General features: G+C 36.2%; 1 protein-coding gene across 3 annotated transcripts in view; it reads left to right on the forward strand.

Moving 5' to 3' along the window:
- The window catches only part of ZNF451 (zinc finger protein 451), an 82,459-nt gene that overhangs the window by 21,867 nt on the left and 34,817 nt on the right, over positions 1-25,775 (forward strand). For 2 of the 3 annotated variants that reach the window (XM_026507156.4, XM_057304005.1), the window contains exons 4-7: positions 12,165-12,290; positions 16,971-17,082; positions 20,413-20,563; positions 21,817-21,943. In XM_026507156.4, coding sequence (XP_026362941.2) covers positions 12,165-12,290; positions 16,971-17,082; positions 20,413-20,563; positions 21,817-21,943 — 516 coding nt within the window. Of the gene's footprint in view, positions 1-12,164; positions 12,291-16,970; positions 17,083-20,412; positions 20,564-21,816; positions 21,944-25,775 lie in introns of those variants that run through there. The other variant, XM_044387133.3, reaches the window with a different exon arrangement.

The raw sequence follows: 25,775 nt of genomic DNA on the forward strand, positions 1-25,775 counted from the left end.
GTTAATTCATTCCACTTTTGAAGTTGGTTGCTCCTTTGAGCTTTCTGTAAACTTGGGATCCGTTCTTTACATAGAAGATAAGGATAATGGCCAGAATAATCATTCTCCATTGTGATGCCCTGCTGACTGGTTTGTGTCAGCTGACATTCAGGGAGATACTATAACAACAAATAAACCTCTGCCTTGGATTATCCTCTATATCCTCTCTCCCTATCCTTCCCCGCTACCTCCTGTGAAATTCATCTCTCCTTATTACTGGCTTTTCTGTAGCAAGAAAAGTGCTTTTGGTGAGTCAGATAGGGAACTGGGTTATTGTGGTCACTTCTCTGGATAACTCTTTTTACAGAGTGTTTTCTCCTAACTTATATCGCCCTGTACAGAGTGAGAGTCCATTTCACAGGGAAGATCCTTTGACTATATTCATATTTCCATTTAAAAAGTAATTTTGTATAATGCCAAATTTGATAGTTACTCAAGAACTAAAGTGCTTTTTAGGAATTAGTAGTGATTTTAAATTAAAAAGTCAGTTGCTCATCCTAAAAAAGGCTCAGAATGATATAATGCCACAATTTATTGTAAAATGATAATTTCTTCTGTGAAGCCCTAGTTTTTTCAGTATTGTATTTCTAGAAATTGCTTTACAAAAGCAGAATTATTCCTTTAATTTTGCATTTCCTTTGACTTGGTCTTGGCAAATATTTTTAGAAAACTGATTTAGCTAGTTAATGGCAGTTAAGAAGTGACTTAGAAGTTCAACTTTTGGGTAAGCAGATGAATGAAGGGTAAAATGAAAGATGTGCCTGTATTTAATATTTGAAGAAATTTATTCATGAGACCTTAAAAAAGTTTATTAAACAGATCATAGGCCATTTTCTCAGCATTCAATATCAAGCCCAGTTCTTAACTACCCAAAGGGGAGTTGGCAGGTATATGGCACTTGGTTTCTTAAACCATAATACACTGAAGGATTGAGAGTGAATGGTTCAAGAAACAGGCATTTGTAGATGAATTCTAAAAGAAAGCCCACCTGTGAAATTCAGGTTCTAGTAAAAATCACTTTTGGGACATTATTAGCTTCCATGCAAATAAATATATTAAGCATTGAGAAATTACCTTGGTCACTGGAAAAGTTAAGAGTCTTGCTTTCTATTCTTATATCCCAAACAGGAAGAGAGGAAGGTCAGTTATAGCTGAATAAGCTAATATCTTTAAATTTCAGTTTTTAATTTGCCTAATTGTACTTTTAATAATTTAATTACACTTAAAAATACAAATGAGTATGTGGACTTTGCAGTTTGTTTTAAGCATATATGTATTTAAAGAAAAATACAAATTTTAAGTATGTTTTAGCTAAAACTTATGCTTTTTGCTTTAAAATAGTAATGTGTTCGACATCAAAATTGTATGTAAAATATATTTTCCCGATAGTCATTAAGGCTGTTGAACTGAATATGACTTGCCTTAGTTATAATTAATATCTTTTTCTGTTAGGTTTGGAAAATAATGTAGCCTAGTCATTGGATTTCTAGAGAGAAAAATCTGGAGGGGAAAAAAGTTAAATACAATTTACTAACAGATTATGTTCCTTCTAGATAAAAAATTTTTACCTACCTTTATAAAGGATAAATATTAAACTTATATTTTTGTAAAGGATTAATTTAAACCAGATCCATTATTCCCAAATAAAAGAGTGAGATCCTCAATACTTTTTGTCATTATACCATCTTGTTGGTTAAAAATTGAAATTTTGTTAACAAATTTATTACATGTGCTTGACTGTAGAATACTAGAAAATAGAAATAAAAAAGAAAAATTCTCCAGACAGAAACAACTACTGTTAACATTTAGATTTCTAACCTTCCAGATCTTACTTACATGTTATAATAAAAGATGAGATTACTTTCACTTAAATATAAGTAAGGGAAAGAAAACACTGAAATATACAGATTATAGCTTCATTGATTAGTGGTATTTTGTGCCGTTTTGTCATTAATTTGTCTATTGATACTGTATGATTTATTTTACAAGTCACATAGAAAGTAGATCAGTTTCACATTAATGTTAGAAAATTTTAATAGTTCTCAGGAAATATTTGTTAGCTCATTAAACTTGATTAGTAAGGGACGTATTAATTACTTTGGTGAAAATTTTGTCTAAATAGTGGAATTCGCATTGAATGTGACTCTTGATCTTTTATGATCAGGATTTTGAATTCATGGTCAGAACCAGTTTTAAGTTCAGCTGAACTGATTTCAGGTTTGAGGTGTTATTGGTCTATAGCAAAAAGAAAAATCAGGATAGTGCCGCTAGTTTTTCATAAGGCTAAATTTGTTTAATATGAGACTACTAAGGGAAATTTTGAAGTAATAGTTGGAGGCGTTGTGTCTTAAATAGAAATGATGGTGACTGTTGATACTAGTTCCTTTAAAAATGCCCTTACTTGACAAAATAAGAGAATCCTATGCCAGCCTTTCCTTTTCCCTTTGCCCCCAGTTAGTTTGACCTGTTGAATCCCATCATTCCAGAATAGATCTCATAAGAAAGCTGCCTTCTTCCTTTCCTGCCCAAGTTATACCTTACTTCTAGACTTGGAATTTTTGCTGAAACTCTACCACACTGCATTAAAACTTAAGCATTTTGTCCTCAAGAACGAAAGAATTCTTGCTTACTTTCACCTGTATAGACACACCTTGGAGATATTGCATGTTTGGTTCCAGACCACCACAATAATACAAACATAAAGTGTGTAGTAGTATGTGTAAAAAAATATACATACCTTAATTTAAAAATACTTCATTGCTAAAAAGTGCTCACCATCATCTGAGTTTTTAGTGACTCTTAACCTTTTTGCTGGTGGAGGGTCTTGATGCTGATGGCTTCTGACTGACCAGGCTGGTGGTTGCTGAAGATTGGGGTGGCTGTGGCATTTCTTAATATAAAACAGTAGTGAAGTTTGCCACAGCAATTAACTCTGCCTTTTCAGGAATAATTTCTCTAGCACAGTAGTGTTCTAAATCCTTTGTTGTCACTTTAACAATCTTCACAGCATCCTCACAAGGAGTAGATTGTGTCTCAAGAAACCTCTTTGCTCATCCATGAGAAGCAATTCCTCATCTATTCAGATTTTAGCATGAGCTTTCAGCAGTTCAGTCACATCTCAGGCTCTACTTCTAATTCCAGTTCTCTTGCTATTTCTACCACATATACGGTTAACTTCCTCCATGGAAGTCTTGAACCTCTCAAAGTCATCTATGAGGTTGGAACAACTTTTCTCAAACTCTATTAATGTTGATATTTTAACCTCTTCCCATGAATCATGAGTGTTCTTAATGGCATCTAGGATGGTAAATCCTTTCTGGAAGATTTTCAGTTTTTGCCTAGATCTATCAGAGGAATAACTACCTGTGGCAGCTTACATTCTTAACAGAATGTATTTCTTAAATAATAAGACTTGAGAGTTGAAGTTGTTCTTGATCCATGGCCTGCAGAATGAATGTTGTGTTAGCAGTTATGAAAACAACATTCTATCATTGTATGTCTCTATCAGAGCTCTTGGGTGACCAGTCCATTGTCAATGAGCAGCCAGATTTTGAAGGAATGTTCATTCTGAGCAGTAGGTCTCAATAGTGGGCTTAAAATACTCAGTAAACCATCATGTAAACAGATGTGCTCTCATCCTGGCCTTATTCCATTTATAGAGCAGAGGAAGAGTAGACTTAGCATAATTCTTAAGGGCCCTAGGATTTTCAGAATGGTCAATGAGCATTGGTTCCACCTTAAAAAGTCACCAGCTGCACTGGCTCCTAACAAGAGAGTTAGCCTGTCCTTGAAAGTTTCAAAGCCACACATTGACTTCTCTAGCTATGAAAGTCCTAGATAGTATCTTCTTTCCAATAGAAGGCTATTTCATCCATACTGAAACTCTGTGGCTTAGTGCAGCCACCTTCATTAATTATCTTAGCTAGAGCTTCTGGGTAACCTGCTATAGCTTCTACATCAGCAACCGCTGCTTCATCTTATACTTTGGTATTATGAGGCAACTTTTCCTAAGCCTCATGAATCAACCTCTGCTAGCTTCAAACATCTCTTTTTCCTTACCTTTCTCAGCCTTCACAGAATTGAAGAGTTAGGGCTTTGTTCTGGTTTGGGCTTTGGCTTAAGGGAATGTTGTAGCTGGTTTGATCTATCCAAACCACTAAAACTATCTTCATATCATCAGTGAGGCTGTTTTGCTTTATCATTCATGTGTTCACTGGAGCAGCACTTGTAATTTCCTTCAAGAACTTATCCTGTGCATTCACAACTTAGCTGTTTGACGCAAGGGGCCTAGCTTCCAGCCTACCATGGTTTTCAATGTGCTTTTCACACTAAGCTTCATCATTTCTAGCATTTAAAGTGATAAATGTGCAACTCTTCCTTTCACCTGAATACTTAGAGGCCATTATCAGGTTTATTGCCCTAATTTCAATATTTATATCTCAGGAAATAGGCTTAAGGAAGGGGGAGTGAGACAAGGGAATGGCCAGTCAGTGGAGCTGTCAGAACACATACAACATTCATGCAGTCTTACATGGGTGCAGTTCATGGTACCCCAAAATAATTACAACACTAACATCAGAGATCACAGATTGCTATAACAAATATAATAATAATTAAAAAATTTGAAATATCTCAATTACCAAAATGTGACACAGGCATGAAGTGAGCAAATGCTGTTGGAAAAATCGTGCCATCAGATTTGCTGGATGCAGGGTTGCCATAGACCTTCAATTTGTAAAAAAGGCAGTATCTGCAAAGTGCAATAAAATGAGATGTGCCTGTACATGCTTAACTTTCATGGGTATGTGTACTTAGATTTAACCAGTATTCTTAATCTGACTGCCATTTCTGGGACAACCCAGATTTGCTTTGTACAACCCAAGTTTTAGACTTTAAAAAAATGTAAAGAATAGGGGCATCTGGGTGGCTCAATCAGTTAAGCATCTTGCCTTCGGCTCAGGTCATGATCTCAGGGTCCTGCGCTTGACACCCCATGTCAGGCTCCCTGCTCTGTGGGGAGTCTGCTTCTCCTTCACCCTCTCTGCCTCCCCTCCAGTTGTGCTCACACTCTCTGTCTCTCTTTCTCTCAGATAAATAAGTAAAATCTTTTTTTACAAATGTAAAAAATATACTGGAGGACATCAGAAATCATAACATCCAGGTTGAGCACAGACAGGATCATAGAGGCCATATTAGCCTGGCTTCTGAGGTTCTGAAACAGCTTTTCTTTCTGTAACCTGTGTGACCCTCATTTTGTAACCTTCCCACTCCTGATCATCCACAGATTTTTGTGTGTTAGACTGTTATTTTAACCGTATTATTTTTTTTAAATTTTTTTATTAAAACCAATTTATTTTTTTAAAAAAATTTTCATAGTTACTGAATTAGAATTTGCCTTTTAATGTTTTTTGACTTCACAGCCTTCTCCTTAATTCTGGGAAAATCCCACCCAACTTCCCCAATGGGAGGGGAGAGGTTATGGGAGAAAAACTTATGCAGGGAGTGATCTAAGATAGAGGCAAACAGACTCTCCCCTCCCCAGTATATTTCTTAAGACTTTCCTGTCCTTCTCCCCAAAAGTAACTGAGTGGATAGCATTTTCTTGCATATCATTTGCTATCACTGTGGACTCAATAGTATTCTTTAATAGTATCCAATGTGGAAGTTAATCCAGGGTGACCATAGCTTGTGCTTCAAGAAGAATGACTGAAAATCCTATAGCTGCTAACATCTTATTCTTAACCATTCTTACATTGAGAACTAATTCCATTTCTAGCTTGAGAATTTAGAGTCTGAAAGTCTGACTTTAGAAAAGCTCTAAGGACCTAAATGCTTATTAATACCACAGCCTTTGGGGGAAGATTGGCAAATCTAACCTAAGAAGAATAGTCCTAGAATTTTGTGACTTCACATTAAATTACAGTTCAGTATTTTGACACGAATGGAATAGTGGAAAACTCCCAAACCTCAGACTGTGGTGTCCCCTTTTCATCTTAATTCTACAGGAAACATTTAAGACACTTTCAGCTAGCCTGAAATGAGTTCACTTTCTGCCCATATTCCTGACAAATAATACTATAGCTTTGGTTCTGCCATTGGATCAGTAACAAGGTGGCCTGCCGTGTTTTCCCCCTTGCCTTCTGATAAGTTAAAATTTGTTTCTGAAATTACTGATTCTTTGAATTACCTATTATACTTTTATGCAAAATAAGGCCTTCTGTGACCTAATAGGTAAAATCCCTAGTATGTATTTCAACATTCGTGATCTCTGTTTTTCCAGTGTGTATGTGTTCTCTCAGAACCACAGAAGTATATAATTTAGTAAGATCTAGAGGCTGTCCCTCATCTTGGATCACTAACAGTGGAAAACCAAGGGATTTGGCTTTCTGGAGAGAGTGTTCATAAATAACCCATTACTCGTGCCTGGCGTTAACCAGCAACCTTGATCCCCAAACCTAAGTTGTGATGGAAGAATAATCATATGAGTATCATCCCCTGCCTCATATAATTATTTCCCCCCATTTTAGGAAAAAATATTATTTTAAATACTTCATTTTTCTCATAAATGGTAGAGGTTTCAAAGTTGAAGTTCGTTCTTTCTCTAGCTCTACCATTCATTCCTTTTTATCTACTCCTAGCAGATTGTCTTTCTAATTATGTACTTTCCATATAGGTAGCCAGAGGGGGTTTTGTTTTGTTTTTGTTTTTAAGAAGAAAATAAAAACTTTCCCCGTGGAGGAAGAGAAGAAGGAAACCAAACTCAATTTTAAATGTCTTTTTGAATTCAGTATCAGAGCTGTCAGGTCTTTTGAGCCCTTCAGAGTCATGAAAGATAATAAATAGATCAAAATTAGTTGGGAATCACAGAAGTAACCGTTTTTTATTAACATAACCAGATAGTTAATTAAAAGATAACATAGACTACTGGTAGCTAAATATGAGGTAAATAATTTTAGCAAACAGTAATACTGACAGGTTTTGCTTATTTCACTGCCAAAGAGTAATGTTCTAGGGCTAATTTTAGGTTAATTTTAGAATGAAGTTGAAGAGATCTAAACAAATGTTTAAATGTTGATTAAAGGGCTAAATAATGTATCTTCCCAGTCTATGAGTATAGTTTGAAGGGAGTAAAGTTCATACTTAAGGGGCGCCTGGGTGGCTCAGTTGGTTAAGTATCTGCCTTTGGCTCAGGTCTTGATCTCAGGGTCCTGGGATCCAGCCCTACATCAGGCTCCCTGCTCAGCAGGGAGTCTGCTTCTCCCTCTGCCCCTCCCCACCATGTGCGCACGTCTACGCATGCTCTCTCTCTCTCTAATTAATAAATAAAATCTTTTAAATAAAAAGTTCATACTTAAATTTTGTGACAAGTGGATTACTAAAAATTTTTCTCATTGGATATATAATCTCTGTGTTTCAAACTTTAGTTTTCATTTAGTTTTGTGTCCAGAGTATATTTATAATTTATAACGTAAAGCAGAAAATCATTAATTGTGTTTTAAAGGAAACTTAAGGAAGAATAAATATTATGTCAAGTCTTCCTGAATGAGTATAACTTCAAAAGTATTTCAGAATGGTTATTTTGTGATGTCTTAGGAAAAAGTAAAATGATAGTTGGAACCATAAATTCAAGGGTAGCCCTTCCTGGATTAGGATTACTTTAATCCAAAACATGGCCACCTTCCTATCCCCAGAATATTCACGTTATTGTGATCCAACAACATATTTTTATAGGTAACCCTAATTTATTTATTTATTTAAGATTTTTTATTTATTTGAGAGATGGTGAGCGAGAGAGAGAAAGAGAAAGCGTGTGCACAAGCTGGAGGAGGGGCAGAGGGAGAGGGAGAAGCAGGCCTCCCACTGAGCAGAGAGTCTGATGCTGGGCTGGATCCTAGGACCCTGGGATCATGACCTGAGCCGATGGCCGTCGCTTAACCAACCAAGCCACCGAGTCACCCCCCCCCCTTTTTTAAAGATTATTTATTTATTTGAGAGACAGAGAGTGAGCGAAAGAGAGAGGAGGTAAACCCTAATTTGTACCTTGTCTACCTCATGGGTTATTATGACCTTGGTTTACTTTGAAGCATGACTTTTGCTAGAGTTTAAAACCTAAAAAATGTATCTGTGTCAGGAAGACTAACATACTGTAGGCCCATGGTTAAATATTATTAACTTTCTTAAATTAGATTCTTTTAGGATCTACTCTAAATTTCCTTCTCAAGGTAGCACCTGCATTTGAAATATTTTTGTCTAACCAAAGAGTACATTTAATTTGCTTTTAAGACAGATAAATGTGCCTTTACTAAAGGATTGGAGCTCAGATAAATAGCTTTTTGTGACTCATTTCTAGTAAGCTGCATTGTCCTGTGACTTTTAAAAGAATATTTTGAAGTTAGGAAAATGTCATCTATTACACAAGGGTGTAGGCTGACCAAGTAGTCGGAATTTGAGTTGAAACCCAGAGTAATTCTGTGAGTATTCCTTATTGCAAAGATGTAGCCTCATACTGAAAATACCATTTTGGCCTTTTTAGATATACTCACTTCAGTGTAACTTTTGTGTACTTGGAAAATCACACCTGATGTTTGACATGGTTGATGCAATTCTGTCCCACTATAGATAAAATTTGGGTTGTACGTACATGCTGATTTGCCTAAAGAGTGACACTGTAGGTAGTAACCCAATCTTTCTAGTAGAAAAACTTTGAATAGACTATTGTTTAGTGAAGTTTTAGGTTTACAGCAAAACTGAGAGGAAGGTACAGAGATTTCCGGTATACCCCTTGCCCCTACACGTGCATAGCTTCCTTCATTATTAGCATCCCCCAACATAATGGTATGTTTAATATAATCAATGAGCCTACAGTGATACATCATTATTACCCTAAGTTCATAGTTTACATTAGGGTTCGCTATTGATGTGTTATACATTATGTGGGTTTGGACAAATTTATGATGACAGGGGTCCACTTTTTTTTTTTTTTTAAGATTTTATGTATTTGACAGAGCCCACAAGTAGGCAGGGCAGCAGGCAGAGGGAGAGGGAGAAACAGGCTCCCTGCTGAGTGGGGAGCCTGATGTGGGGTTCCATCCCAGGACCCTGGAATCATGACCTGAGTTGAAGGCAGGCACTTAACCGACTGAGCCACCCAGGCACCTAGGTGTCCACCTTTGTAGTGGACATATATCATACAGAATAATTTTACTGCCCTAAAAATCTTCTGTAGTCTGACACTCATCCCTTCCTCCCCCCAACTCTGGGTAATCAGTGTCTTTTTTATTGTCACCATAGTTTTGCCTTTTCCAGAATGTCATATAGTTGGAAGCACGCAATATGTGGACTTTTCGGATCGACTCCTTTCATTTAGTAATATGTATTTAAGTTTCCTCCATGTCTTTTCATAGCTTGATGGCTCATTTGTGGGGTGTGGGAGAGAAGAGCAGAGGGAGAGAGAATCTTAAGCAGGCTCCGTGCTGGGCACGGAGCCCAAGGCTGGGCTGGATCTCACAACCCTGAGATTATGACCTGAGCCAAAATCAAGAGTCGGATGCTTAACCAACTCAGCCACCCAAGGTACCTCTTGATGGCTCATTTCTTTTTAGCACTGAATAATATTCCGTCATCTGGATGTACCACAGTTTATCCATTCATCTACTAAAAAACATCTTGGTTGCTTCCAGGTTTTAGCCATTATGAATAAAGCTGCTATAAATATCTAATTACATAGGTTATTTCATCCCTAACTGCTATTTATTTGCATGTTGTTTTCTTAGAAAGATCATGCCATCTGTGAACAAAGAGGGTTTTATTTCTTCGTTGATTTGTGGTTTGGTGTCTGACATTGATGGGGGAAATTTCAGCCATTACTGTTTAAAATATTCTATTCCTTTCTCTTTTCTGGTATTTTCATTATGCATATGTAACATTTTTTGTAACAGTTCCTAGATATTCCATTTTGTGTTTTTTCAGTCTTTGTTTTTTGTTTTGTTTTTCAGTTTTGGAAGCTTCTGTTGACATATCCTCAAGCACAGAGATTCTTTCCTCAGCAGTGTACAGTCTACTGATGGGGCTATCAAAAGCATTCTTCTTTTCTGTTATAGTGTTTTTGATCTCTAGTATTTCTTTTTGGTTCTTTCTTAGGATTTCCATCTCTTTTACTTACATAACATATCTGTTCTTTCATGTTGTCTACTTTTTCCATTAGAGCCCTTAGCACGTTAATCAGTTGTTTTGAATTCCTGATCTGATCATTCCAACATGCCTGCCATGTCTGCCTTTCTATGCTTGCTCTGACTCTTCAAACTGTGTTTTCTTGCCTTTTAGTATTCCTTCTAAGTTTTGGTTGAAAGGTAGACATGATGTATTAGGTAAAAGGGGCCTGTGGTATGGGGCACCTGGGTGGCTCAGTTGTAAGCATCTGCCTTCAGCTCAGGGCGTGATCTCAGAGTCCTGGGATCGAGCCCCACATTGGGCTCCTCGCTGGGAGCCTGCTTCTTCCTCTCCCACTCCCCTTGCTTGTGTTCCCTCTCTCGCTAGCTGTCTCTCTCTCTCTGTCAAATAAATAAACAAAATCTTTTTTAAGAAAGGTGGGGGGGGCTGTGGTAAATGGACCTTCATGAAGTAGTGGTAAGGTATGGGGAAGTGGTAGCACTCTGTAGTCCTGTGGTTAAGTCTCAGTCTTGTTGAGCTGATGCCCCTGGACTGTGACCTTCAGCATTGCTTCTCAATCCCTTGTTTTAAGTGGGAAGGATGGCTAGAGTGGCCTGGAATTGTGTATTTCCATTCTCCCAGGTTGCTTAGACTCTGATAAAATTCCTACAGGGTAGGTTCTGGTAAAATAGTTTATGTTGAGGGCAGACCTTGTTAAGAAGAACAGAATGCTCTGTCATTCTGCTTACTTTTCTTGGCCCCTTGCTGGAAGCATGAGGGGATTTTTCTCCAGTTTTTACTGTGAGAACCTGGTAGAACTCCAGGAGGAAAACTCACAAAAGTGTGAGGCTCTCCATGAATGGGTCATCCTGTGGTTTTTAACTCTTAGACTTGTCCCACTGAGCATCCAGCAATTTGTCACTTATAGTTCAGGTTTTTTACTCAATACTGGTTCCTGCTGAGGTTTCTACTCATGAATTTCTGCTCCATTAACTTGTGATTCTTTGTCTCTGCCCCTCTCTCTCTTTTTTGCACCGGTTTACACTGTAACCTCATTTTTCTTGTCTAAGAAGGAGATCTAAGAAGAGTTGTTGACTTTTTGGTTTGTTCAGCTTTTTACTTGATAGGATGGAGGAGCAACTTATAAGCTTCTTACATGGTGGACCAGAAACCGGAAGTTAGATCTATTTTTTTAAATCATTTTATCTTAAATAAATATTGTTTTGGCATTGCTGAAAAACCAGAACCAAGGATGTTTGTATTGTTAGACCTTTGGGGGGGACTAATGGCTTAATGGCATTACCTGATTGACTCAAAGCAAAGCAACACGAAACTCTTCAGTATCCAGATGATTATAAAGTAAATAAAAATGATAAATTGTCTTAGCAGTTAGTTTATCTAACTTTTTGAAAACCACAAATGCTGGTGAATAATTGGCTGACCTACAAAATACCACATAAAGTATAAAATACATAAAATACCTTCTTAGAAATTTGCTGACAGGGGCACCTGGGTAGCTCAGTCATTAAGCATCTCCCTTCGGCTCAGGTCATGATCCCAGGGTCCTGGGATCGAGCCCCGCATCGGGCTCCCTGCTCAGCGGGAAGCCTGCCTGCCTCTCCCTCTCCCATTCCCCCTGCTTGTGTTCCCTCTCTTGCTGTCTCTCTGTCAAGTAAATAAAATCTTTAAAAAAAAAAAAAAAGAAAAGAAACCGATTCTAAAAAAAAAAAAAAAAAGAAATTTGCTGATGATAAAAGTAAATGGTTCTTGGGCACCTGGCTGGCTCAGTTGGAAGAGCACGTGACTCTTGATCTCAGGGTCATGATTTTGAGTCCCACATTGGGGGTAGAGTTGCTTAAATAAATAAATAAACTTAAAAAGGTAAATGGTTCTTTAGTACAATAACTAATTGAATTCATTATCCTAAAACTAATTTTGTTATTTAAAAGAAATGAAAATTGTTTTTTCAATTATAGGATAATGTTAAGCATAAAGACTATATTGACCATCAGAAGGATAAGGTTGCTTTAACTCTGGCTCGTCTAGCCCGCCATGTTGAAGTGGAGAAACAGCAGAAGGAAGAGAAGAATAGAGCATTCAGGGTATGTGGCTATTTTAATTGGTGTTTTACCATATCATGGAATTGTTTATAATAAAACTATAACAAATTTGTCATCAAAAAATATATAATTGAATCCAAGTTCAGCATGGATTCTAGAGCGCTCATCTTTAGTACTTCATGATAGCTTTTTATATCTCTGTCTTTAGTTTGTTAGATTCTGATCATATATGTATACAGGAGAAAAAATAGAATTGAGTGGACTTTATTTTGGGGAATTAAAAATCATGGGATTTCTTTATAGCAGGTGAACAATTCATAAAGGGCCAGATAGTAAATATTTTTGGTTTCTGGTTTCTATATCACAAGAGTAAAAAAGAGTTTATTGGTGCTTTTGTAGACATAAGCTGTTAAAAGGTTATCTTCTACTAAATAAAATCAGACCACTTTCTCAAACTTCAGCCTGCCCCTTCAGATTAAATCTGTTACTAAAAGGAAGAAATTTGAATCAGGTTTGTAGAAGAGCTATGTGGAAAATAAGTTTAATTTAGAATTTCTAATGATACAAATCTTTTTTTTTCTTCACTTGCTATAGAAGGCTCCAGATGAATTACTTAAAGAATCTCTCAGTACTGGGACACCTGGCTGGCTCAGTCAGTGGAGCATGTGACTCTTGACCTGGGTGGTCTTGAGTTTGAGCCCCTCATTGAGGGTAGAGTTTACATTAAAAAAAATTTTTTAATAAAATAAAAATAAAAAAAGATGGGGCGCCTGGGTGGCACAGAGGTTAAGCGTCTGCCTTCGGCTCAGGGTGTGATCCCGGCGTTATGGGATCGAGCCCCACATCAGGCTCCTCTGCTATGAGCCTGCTTCTTCCTCTCCCACTCCCCCTGCTTGTGTTCCCTCTCTCGATGGCTGTCTCTATCTCTGTTGAATAAATAAATAAAATCTTTAAAAAAAATAAAAATAAATAAAAATAAAAATAAAAAAAGAATTCCTCAATACTGATGGATGTTTATTAGGAGTAGAAAGTTGACAAGTTGGGTAAATAAAGCTTTATCCTAGAAGTTTAAAAATGGAAATTGAGGGGTGCCTGACTGGCTCGGTCAGTAGGACATGCCACTGTTGATCTTAAGGTCCTGAGTTCAAGCCCCATATTGGGTGTAAAGCTTACTTGGAAAAAAAAAATGGAAATTGAAATCATGGCTCTGCCAGTACCTGTTTGGACTTCAGCAGGTTACTTAGCTTTTATAGACTTGGGGCTTTAATCTGTAAAGGGGCAGAGTTGGAGATGATCTTCCAAGTTAAGCAGTATGATTTTTTTAATTTTAGCATCTGTGTTTTGATTCCTTCTCCATTGGCTATCATAGAGGAATTTATATATTTCTGTAGCCTCCATTTTAGTATCTCCTAATCTGGTATAGAATAAATTAATATTCTTTACATTTAGAAGTATATTTGTTTGGGGACTTTATAATGTAATACCAATTATAGTATTCTAGTTATGTATTTAAAATGCTTAATGCGAAAAATCAATTAATTAATTAAAATGTTCAGTGCATAGAGATATAAAAAACAGGATTATTTCTTTCCTGGCGGAAATACTATTCAATTTTAAGGAAGATTCTTTCCGAGAACTGTTAAGTGTATTGTTTATGGGGGAAATTTCTTTGAGGGAGGGACGATTTGCAGGCTGTCCTTGTCCACAGATTTCCTGAATGATGCTAGCTTCTTTTTCTAGGCAGTGTTCCCACATAGTTAATAAAGCGTCTGTAATGAGTTCAGAATCTTACAGGCACTATGGTAACCGGGGCTTTTCTCAAGGGTGGTTTCAGCTTCCACCCATGTAAGTGTTCATTCGTTCTATTAAAGACTTTACCTCAGGATTCAGAAAGTTTTTTGAAATTCTGAAATTCTTGTTTAACCAATTATAAAGAATAAATTTATATCTAGATTTCATTCTTTTCTAAGGGGAAAACCAGTTAACACATATCTTAGTTCATTGCTTGCTGTCTGTTCATGATTTTTTAAAATTTGGTTTCCTGAATGGGTAACTTGTTTTTTAAAACTAGATGACAGAAAAGAAAAACAAAACAAACTACCCAGAAAGGAAGATATTGAAACTGAAATAAAAATGATTGTTGAGGAATTCTAGTAGCCGATAACTCTGACTAAAACTAGATAGTAGTAGAAAATATCTTCCAACTATTTTTAGGCCTTTATGAATTATTTGATGTATTACTATTAAGGTGAATTTTTAATCTTTTGTGACGGAGTGGTTTTAATGAAAGAAAGAAAATTCATTAAAATCTTCAGCGGATATGGGGCACCTGGCTGGCTCAGTCAGTAGAACGTGCGACTCTTGATCTCAGGGTCATGAGTTCAAGCCCCATGTTGGGTACAGAGCCTACTTAAAATTAAAACAAACAAACAACCACAAAAACCCTCTTCGGTGGATAAATCACTTTCAGAGATAATGTTGTGTTGACTAGTTGACCAGCTACCAGCTTTGCTTATTGATACTCCAGGAGTTAAGATGACTTGCAAGAAGGGATATAACCCTCAAGTTTGTGGAAGAAGCTTTGTAACAAAGGAAAAGGGTGGCTAATTTGGGGATGACTTCAGCCAATAAATGTTTTTGAGCATTGACTATGTATGGCCATAGAGTTCAAATTCTTTTGTAAAAAATGCCAGAGAACATTTTTAAAAACCTGTTTATTTTAAATTTTTGGCAGTTCTTTAAAATAAGTAGGCTATTAGCTGGCATTTAGTAGTATTTGACCTTAATTATATTAAAGAGTTTTTATTGTGATAGATTTTGTAAGGAACTTTGATAAGTGGTTTAACTTTGTACATTACAAAATGTCTTTAGAGTCTACCAGAGGCTTGTCATATTGCTTTCTTTGGATAAACCAGCTTTGTTCTCAAACATGTTATTTGGAACACTACTATAGGATGTGCTTTGAAAAAAAAAATATTTGATGATTTGTTGCGATACTGCATATTACATGCACATTAACACTTCAAGGCTTTGGAAGTCCTGCACTAAAGGAACTGCTTAAATTTTGTATTAAAACCCTTGTTTATATATTTAATTTGGTTATAGAGAATTTTTTTAATGTGTATAATGCTTCACGTTTTTGAGAATTAGTATTCTGTGGCTGTACTTTGAACAATGTCGTGTAGAAGATTTATTTCAGATTGAAATCTTGAATCTCCTGTTCCCCTCCTTACCATTTCTGATAGAAGACCGTGTTGCATTGCTAACTAGGCCATTCATTATTTTGGCCTGTATCTTGCAAATCTAGCATTTGTGACTGTGATTTCGTTTTAAGAACAAAATCTTGTTGAGATGCAATATGGTGTATTGGTTAAGTACATGGATTCTAGAGAGTCTAAATCCTGGCATTGTTATTTACATTAGGCAATTTATTTGACCCTTCTGTACCTCAGTTTTCCCATCCTAAAATGAAGACAATAATGGTACCTTTTTCACAGAGTTATTGTGAAAATGGACTCTAAAATGCTTTTAGAATCATGTCTGGCATGTGGTAAGTGGTTAATAAGTATTAAGTGTTAGATATAGCATGGTTAGAGATTATGCAAATAGATTTATAAATAATATATAGAAGGACTTAGAGATTTCAGCAGTCTAAAGCATAAGTCTAGTTTCATGGTTGGCACTGGCCTACTGCCTATTTTGGTAAATAAAATTTTATTGGAATATAGCAGTGCCCATTTGTTTACATGTTATCTGTGGCAGCTTTCATACAGAGTTGAGTAGTTGCAGTAGAGTTGAGCTGCAAAACCTAAAATATTTACTATCTGGCCCTTTATGAAAAAAGTTTGCCAACCCTAGGTCTAGATGGTGATAAATGCTTTATACTGGCACATGCTAAGTACTAATGAAATCTGCTCTTGTTAATACTGTTCACTGAACAAATATTTAATAGGCTTTTGTATACTTCAGACTGTATGTGGAAACTTTGAAAAGAATGTGTAAAAGTTTAAAAATGAAAATAATCATTCATATTTCCATTCCCAGAGATAGTCATTGACATTTTATATATTTTCAGCCTTTGCTCCCCCTCTGCAGATACAGTTACATATAGCTTGAAATTAATCTTTATTTATATTTGGCCTCATTTGTTTAATACTATTTGGTGACCTACTTGATGTAAAAAATATATTTCTGGGGGCGCCTGGGTGGCACAGCGGTTAGGCGTCTGCCTTCGGCTCAGGACGTGATCCCCGCGTTATGGGATCGAGCCCCACATCAGGCTCTTCTGCTATGAGCCTGCTTCTTCCTCTCCCACTCCCCCTGCTTGTGTTCCCTCTCTCGCTGGCTGTCTCTATCTCTGTCAAATAAATAAATAAAATCTTTAAAAAAAAAAAAATATATATATATATTTCTGCTTCATTGAAAGTTTGGTTAGTGTTTCTAATTGACTTTCATGAATGTATATACCATAATTAAACGGGACCCTGTTGTTGGAGATGTAGGTTATAGTGAACTTTGTGCAAATACAGATGACATTAGGATCAAGATTTCAGAGCATGAGCCTTTGTTTTGACTTATCTATTTGTGGTAGATATCTAGATGTGGAGTTACAGGGATAAAGGATAATCAGTATTTTCTGATCACTGATGTGTTAAAATCCTTTTCTCAAGGACACCAGGTTAGTAATCATAGGTTAATTGATTTTCTTCTTAATACCTTCAGGAAAAAGTCGATTTTCAGCATGCTCATGGGTTACAAGAATTGGAATTTATTCGAGGACATTCTGATACAGAAGCAGCAAGACTGTGTGTGGACCAGTGGCTAAAAATGCCAGGTACTCTTTAGAGATGGGTGTGGAACACTGAGGTTACTGAGCTTCCCTAAAGCCTTAAGGGGTTATATCTGTACTATTCAGTTGCTAATAAGTATATAAAGTATTGAAATTTAGTTTCAGTGATACTTAATAATGGCCTACTTTATCAGTTGTCTTCCAACATTGACAAAAGTATATTTTGAATGTAATAGGTCATCCTTGACCTCATTAAAGATTGCTCATTTATTTACTCCTTTATTTCATGGTTATTACATGAAATAGTGCATGTGTCTATGGGAGGGGTTTTAATAGGTTATTTGAGGTCAGGAAAACTTCTCTAATGAAATGCATTTTAAGCTGAGATCTAAAGGGTTAGTGTTTACTTATTCATTCATCAGTATAGAGTGTGTAGATATTTCATAAGGGCATGTCCACGTGGGAGGTGTCTAAAGTATTGGGTAGCTTTTTCACTAACTGCAGACCTGAGATCTCTGAAAGAGTCACTGTGGAACATTTTACCCCCACCAGATAATTTGGTGGATTTTTTTTTTTTTTTTTTTGGTGGAATTTTTAAGAGCCAGTAGGACACTCCCATCATGGCAACTTCTCTAGCTTGTCTTGTAGAAGAAACACTGAGCGTTTGAAAGGCTTGGGATATCCACAGAAACCTTAGCTGTGGATTTAATCCAGCAGAACATTTAATTGCAGAAAATAATTAGAAATATCTGTGCATATATCTTGTTGTTCTAAAGCTAGTTTTCAGGGGCTCCTGGATGGCTCAGTAGGTTAAATGTCTGACTCTTGATTTCGGTTCAGGTCGTGGTCGTGGGGTCCTGGGATCAAGCTCCGCATCAGGCTCCATGCTCAGTGGGAAGTCTACTTGAGGATTCTCTCTCCCTCTGCCCCTCCCCCCACTCCCATTTTCTCTTTCTCTCAAATGAATAAGTAAATCTTTAAAAATAAATAAAGTTTTCAGAGTTTTAAATCAAATTACCACTGACAAGATAATTCCAAAGTTCTCTGACACAGTTTTACCCCTGTTATGTTGGATTAATAGGTTTGTATGTCTGTCTCTTCTATCAGACTACATACTCTGTGGGTACAGAGACCAAGGTTTATTAATCCTTTTTTGTGTGTCTAGGAAGAGTGCTCAGAGATACTCAATAAATGTTGTTTGAATATTACCCAAGGTAGGCTATAAACATTTGCATACGACCACAGTAAAGAAGCCTAGAACTTGGGTTCCAAATGTGGCTGACATTCAACTAAACGAAAGAATTGTTTGGCATTCGAGACCTACTTTAGCAAAAGATACTTAGAAATTGTGGTAAATGGTTTTGCCTATTTGAGTGTTCTTGTTAAGGTTTATATTTTTAAAATAAAATCCCTCTTGAGATGCCTTCTCTTTTCGGTAGAAGTTAATGACTTAATTCAGCTGCATCAGAATCACCTGAGAGCTTTTAAATATATACCTGAGCCTGATCTTCAGAGATAATTCTAGGGTATCTATAGTTTTGGGAAGATTCCTAGGTAATGGTTTGTTTTTGTTTTTGTTTTTTTAAGATTAATTATTTGTCTGAGAGAGAGCGAGAGAGAGCACAAGCAGGGGGAGCAGCAGGCAGAGGAAGAAGCAGGCTCCCCACTGAGCAGGGAGCCCGATGTGGGACTTGATCCCATGACCCTTGTGATCATGACCTGAGCTGAAGGTAGACGCTTTACTGACTGAGCCACCCAGGCACCCCCTTAGGTAATTTTGATAGGAAAATGGAGTAGAACTATAAAGCTTTATGATCTCTAAGACCTTTTCTAAAAATAGTTTATCTCATGCGAATCTAACACCTTCAAACCCTGTCTAGACCCTTTAGGTCTGATCCCTGGCCCTCAGATTTGCAGAATATTTTAATTCACTGTAAGATGAATTCATGAGCATCTGTTTATGATTTGTCTGGTCAAGTTGGAACAAATGACTCATTTAGCGGTGTCTTTATGGGTTTTTTTTTTTTTTAAGATTTTATTTATTTGAGAAAGAGGGAAAGAGCACAGAAGGAGAGGGAGACGGAGAAGCAGACTCCCGGCTGAGCAGAGAGCCCCCATGTAGGGCTCAATCCTAGGACTCTGAGAGCATGACCTGAGCCGAAGGCAGGTGCTTAACCAACTGAGCCACCCAGGCACCCCTGTCTTTATGATTCTTGAAAACTTGGTATTTTGTTTATCTTCAGGACACACCTGATTCATTGGTGGCTGATAAGCTTGAGCCTGGAGTTGAGGTCTTTAGTTATGCTCTTTTTAATGTGATTGTTTTATTTTTTTTGCTTGCCCCCCTACAACACCACTATAAAACTGAAGTTTAGGATCTATTGCTAGAACAGCTGCTTTAGCATTGGGCTATATTTGGTATGGTGCTATTCCATAAATTAACTTTAGAGAGTGCTGAGATATTTGAATAGGGTATAGTTGGGGAAACACAGATGAGTCATTGTTCTCTTTAATTATAAAAAGTGAGGTTCTACTTCTAAGTAGCATTAAGGGACTTGTTTAATCTATTCTAAAGTATCCGGCTATTGTAATTCAGCTCTTTGATTACAAGTACTTTATAATTACTCTACTGAAATTCATCTTTTATAGACCTTTATAGTTAGGCCAGTTTGCATACATTTGAATACTTAGTAACTTAAAAACAGTGCTCTCTGCACTATTTAAGGAAAAGAGCTATTTAAACTTCTGACTGAACCACCCAGGCATCCCATCCCATCACCTACTTAGAAAAAAAGAAAGGGGCTCCTGGCTGGCTCAGTAGGTAGAGCATGCAACTCTTTTTTTTTTTTTTTTTTTTAGAGCATGCAACTCTTGATCTCTGGGTTGTGAGTTTGAGCCCCATGTAGGGTGTAGAGATTACTTTAAAACTAAAATCTTTCAGGGGCACCTGGGTGGCTCATTCAGTGAAGCGTCTGACTCTTGATTTCAGCTCAGGTCATGATCTCAGGGTCGCAAGATCAAGCCCTGCATCGGCTTCCACACTGGCCATGAAGTCTGCTTAAGATTCTGTCTCCCAGTCTCCCTCCAACCACTCGCTTCCCTTCCCGCTCCTGCCCCCACAGCTCACTGTAACGCTCCTCTCTCTCTCTCTCTCCCCCCTCAAAAAAAAAAAAAAAACTTAAAAAATGTTAACAGCTTTAGTTTACTTGTCCCCAAATACCCGTTTATTTTTAGGTGATTTTATAAGAAAGACAGTAAATATTTAATTATAATTAGGATCACCCAGTTGATGCTGTATCATAATTTTTATTTTTTTGTCATAATTTGATCACCAGTCCAAGTAGGAACGTAAGAATTTGTATTCCAATGATACAGGACTCAAAACAGGAACAATTAATTCTGGAACAAAAAGTTCATTCCGAAGAGGAGGCCAAATGCGGGTGTCTGGAAAACCAATTTTATGTCCCATAATGCACTGTAACAAGGAATTTGATAATGGGCACCTTCTCTTAGGACATTTGAAAAGGTGAGTATGATAAAGTAGTAGATGCTGAAGAGCGAGTGAGTTACAAAGTGATTGCATAAAATGAAAGCGTGATATACCTGTGCCATTGTGATCATAGCTTTATATTCCAAACTCAAATTGTTTTGTGCTTTTATGATATAGTTATTTTAAATTTACATTTCTTAGGTTTCCTACAACGCTTTAAGTCAGATTTTTTTCTAGTGATATTCTATCTTTCAAGGCATGTAGCCTTTAAGTATGTATTTATTCTTAATATGTCTCATACAATTCTGAACAGATTTTTACACTGATATGCAGTTGAATCAGTTTTAGAGAAATCCAGCCCATAAATACAAATTTCAAGAGGAGCAAAGCACTTAGAGATATTTGGTCTAGCCTAAAGAAAGCTAATATGGTATTACAAAACAAATGTTAAAGGCAAACCAAATGTAGCAAAATTCATAATAAATATTCAATTTATGAAACCCACCTTATTAATTTACTGAATTTTTGAATAGTAGAGCTTGAGAAAGTAAATATCAAGGGAAGGCAATATTAAAGGCATTAAACATTCTTACCTTCATAGTTTCTCCTTCTGATAGTTTAAAGATGGGAGTCGAGAGTTTGGGGGCTCTTAACCATGATCATTTCCAGGTATCTCACCCTACTTATGCATTAACCTATCTGTAAAGGCTTCTAGAAGGAGCGTCAGCATTCTACAAATAACTGGGTAGCATAGTGTATCTAAAATATTTTTAGAAGTCTTCAATTGTAAAATGGCACATACTTACTAAATGATTAAAATGAACATTAAAAGGATTAAAAGCCATTTTTAAGAAACAGGTGTGTGCCAGAAATCTTGACATGAGATTATTATTCCATTGGTTCGTTCACAGCTATTTGTGAATTTTGTGGTAAATAAGGCAAAAAAGATGATGGCTATATAATTTTCAAACTGGAATTTCACCATTTTATTGAAAATTGGGTACATTTTATTTATTTCATCCATTTTATTGGATCGTGGGTACTTTTATGAAAGCTTGAGCTAACTATTGATTACTCTTTGAAGGGATTATAAGGCATCAGGGAGCCATTTGATATTTCTTGAAGGTGAAGAACATTATTTGATATTTCAGTAGAAGAGTATAAATTTCTGAGTGTGTGTGTGTGTTTGTGTGTGTGTAAACAAATGAACAATGCTTAACAAATGAAGCAACATAGTGTGGTTCCTAAAATACGGACTTTTCTAACGTTACCTCTCTTTTGCTGAGTAGGTTCGATCACTCTCCATGTGATCCAACAATTACACTACATGGACCATTCATCAGTTCCTTTGCTTGTGTAGTATGTTACAAAAATTTTGTTACTCAACAGCAATATAGGGATCACCTTTTTGCTAAGGTAAGAAGAGCATGTCCTAAGTTAAGAATAGGTATTTTTTTTCTGGAGAACCATGGAATTTGATATAGGTGTTTTCTTGCTGCTTTTAATCACCTATAATCACCAATCACAATGATACACATAAGGATCAAAATAGTGATTGTTTATGGAGAATAAAATGATTTGGAACATTAAATTTTTGTGGGCAAGTAAACTCGATTACTGAAAGCCACCTAAAGATTATCATAGAAACCCTTCCCTTGATGGAGCTGCTCTGCGGAGTTAACCTTGTTCGAGATGCTCATCATGAGAACTAGAACCTTGATCTTAAGTCCACTGCCTTTCACTGCCTGTTGAAATGTTGGAGCCATGTAGTAAATAATAATTCCTTTATTAATGGCAGTATTAAGAAATCTAGTATTTGAAAGGCTGTTTTATGTAATGCTCATTAAGCGTTAAATCTCAAGGGATACAAGTTGATTCATGGCATATGCAAATCTGTATAATATACAGTTCTGTAATAACTGTTTACCATATTTGAAATTATGTATCTTTAATGACTTACTAACATTACAGAATGTTAATTGTACAATATGTTCACTGTGGAAAAGTGGGGTTTTTTTTAAGTTTTTATTTTAATCACTCGGTGCTCATTGTAACAAGTCCACTCTTTAATCCTCATCACCTATTTCACCCATCTCCATACCCACCTCCCCTCTGCTAACCATCAGTTTGTTCTCTATTGGTTCCGCACTCTTTTTTCCTGTGTTCATTTGTTTCTTAAATTCCACATATGAGTGAAATCATATAGTATTTGTCTTTCTCTGACTTATTTCGCTTAGCATTATACTCTGGCTCCATCCATGTCATTGCAGATGGCAAGATATCATCCTTTCTGATGGCTGAGTAATATTCCATTGTGTGTGTGTGTGTGTGTGTGTGTGTGTGTGTGTGTGTGTGTGTATAATATATATATGCACACCACATCTTCTTTATTCATCAATCAGTGGATGCTTGGGCTCTTACAATAATGCTGCTATAAATATAGGGTGCAGTATCCCTTTGAATTAGTGTTTTTGTATTCTTTGGGTAAATACCCAGTAGTGTAGTACTAGGTCGTGGTGTAGTTCTATTTTTAACTTTTTGAGGACCCTCCATGCTGTTTTCCACAGTGGCTGCACCAGTTTGCATTTCTACCAGTAGTACACAAGGGTTCCTTTTTCCCCACATTCTCTCCAATACTTGTTTCTTTCGTTTTTTATTTTAGCCATTCTGACAGATGTAAGGTGATACCTCATTGTAGTTTTGATTTGCATTTCCCTGATGGATGAGTGATGTAGGGTATCTTTTCATGTGTCTGTTGGCCATCTGGATGTCTTCTTTGGAGAAATGTCTTTTCATGTTTTCTGCCCATTTTTTAATTGGATGATTTGTTTTTTAGCCACTGAGTTGTATAAGTTCTTTATATGTTTTGAATACTAACCCTTTATCAGATATGTCCTTTGCAAATATCTTCTCCCATGTAGTAGGTTGCCTTTTAGTTTTGTTGATTGTTTCCTTCGCTGTGCAGAAACTTTATTTTGATGAAGTCCCACTAGTTTATTTCTGCTTTTATTTCCATTGCCTTAGGAGACACATCTAGAAAAATGTTGCTATGGCCAATGTCAGAGAGATTACTGCCTGTGCTCTCTTCAAGAATTTTTGTTTCAGGTCTCACATTTAGGTCTTTAATCCATTTTGAATTTATTTGTGTATATGGTGAAAGAAAGTGGTCCAGTTTCATTCTTTTGCATGTAGCTATCCAGTTTTCCCAACATCATTTGTTGAAGAAACTGCCTTTTTCCCACTGGATATTCATTTCTCCTTTGTTGAAGGCCATATAATTGTGGGTTTATTTCTGGGTTTTCTATTCTATTCCATTGATCAATATGTCTGGTTTTATGCCAATACCATACTGTTTTGATTACTCCACCTTTGTAATATAACTTGGAGTCTGGAATTGTGATGCCTCCAGTTTTGTTTTTCAAGATTGCTTTGACTATTCAGAGTCATTTGTGGTTCCATACAAATTTTGGGATTGTTTTTTTCTAGTTCTGTGAGAAATGCTGTTGTTATTTTGATAGGAATTGCATTAAATTTGTAGATTCCTGTGGATAGTATAGATATTTTAATAATTTTTGTTCTTCTAGCCCATGAGCATGTAATGTCTTTTCATTTCTTTATATCATCTTGAATTTCTTTCATCAGTGTTTTATAGTTTTCAGAGTACAGTTCTTTCAACTCTTTGGTTAAGTTTATTCCTAGGCATTTTATTGGTTTTGGTGCAGTTGGTTCAATATTTGCAAAACAATCAACATATCAGTAAGAGAAAGTACAAAAAACATGATCATTTCAGTAGATGTAGAAAAAGCATTTGAGAGTACAACATCCATTCATGCTAAAAACCCTCAACAATGTAGGTCTAGAGGGAGTATAACCTCAACATAATAAGGGCCATATATGAGGAACCCAGAGCTAACGCCATATTCAGTGGTGAAAAACGGAGAGCTTTTCCCCTAAGGTCAGGAACAAGACAAGAACGTCCACTCTGACCACTTTTATTCAGCATAAGTATTGGAAGTATTGGAAGTCCTAGCCACAGCAATTAGGTGGCAACAACAACAGAAATAAATAAAAAGGATCCAAATTGGTAAGGAAGAAATAAAACTTTCACTATTTGCAGATCACATGATACTTTAATATAGAAAACCCTAAAGACTACCAAAAACTGCTAGAACTGATAAATGAATTCAGTAAAGTAACAAGATACAAAATCAATGTAAAGAGGTCTGTTGCATTTCTATACACTAAAAATGAAGCAGCAGAAAATAAAATTAAGAAAACAGTGTTTTTTAAATTTTATAAATATATAAATATTTTTATATAAGATAAAGTGAATTTTTATATAAGAAAAACTGTGTTGTAAACAGGAACACTTAAATATTTGTTAATGCATAAATTTTAAATCCATGAATAACATTCTACTGTATGAATATATTATAGTTCATTTAATTTCCTATTAGATGTATAAATTGTTTTAATTTTTCTATTATTAAAAGAAATACCACTTTAAATAATATCTTGGTAGCTAAAAACCTGTAATAAATCACAGCTGTGAGTACAGCTATATGCTGGGTGCAGTGAATCTTAGCAAACCATCAAACCTGGAGTCTTGGAGACTCCCAGCACACGTGGTAACCTTGATATTGGCAAGCGGTTACTGTTGTAGGACAGTGATATGATGAAAATAATGCTTTATATACCTTTAGAGCTAGAAGGACTCTTAATTCTACAACCAATTACTCACCTTTTTCAGGGACACCAAAGAGACCAAGTGGTATTAGAATGGTAGCAGTGTTCAGGTGGATTCATAGGTATAGAAAGATGGCCAGTTTAGGTGACTTTTGTAGTAATTTAACTTTGAAATGAAAAAAGGCTTTGCTTAGGTAATGGCATTTAGAATAAAGACCTTAAAGTGAAGCTAAAAGAAATGACAGGGCTTTCTTTTGTTGTGGCAAAGGTTTGAGAAAAGAAAAGAAAAAAGATACAAGAGGACTGCATTATGTAATTTTTTTTGGTATTTTCAGGTGGTCACTAATATTTTGCATTTTTCAAAACTAGAGTCTTTTTAGGGCATGTTTTCCTATTTAGGCCATAAGTGTTTTGTTTATTCGAAAGAGCACATTTATCTTTTTTTCTTCAGTAAATCTGAATAGGTATTTTTACCTTAAAATTAATTCTCTCATTTGTGTTTTCCCAAATTTCATTAATTTGTTTCTTTTTTTTCTGGGAATCACTCATTTCATGCTGTTTT

Source organism: Ursus arctos, unplaced genomic scaffold (genome assembly GCF_023065955.2).
Source record: "Ursus arctos isolate Adak ecotype North America unplaced genomic scaffold, UrsArc2.0 scaffold_29, whole genome shotgun sequence".
In the NCBI taxonomy this organism is placed as follows: Eukaryota; Metazoa; Chordata; class Mammalia; order Carnivora; family Ursidae; genus Ursus; species Ursus arctos.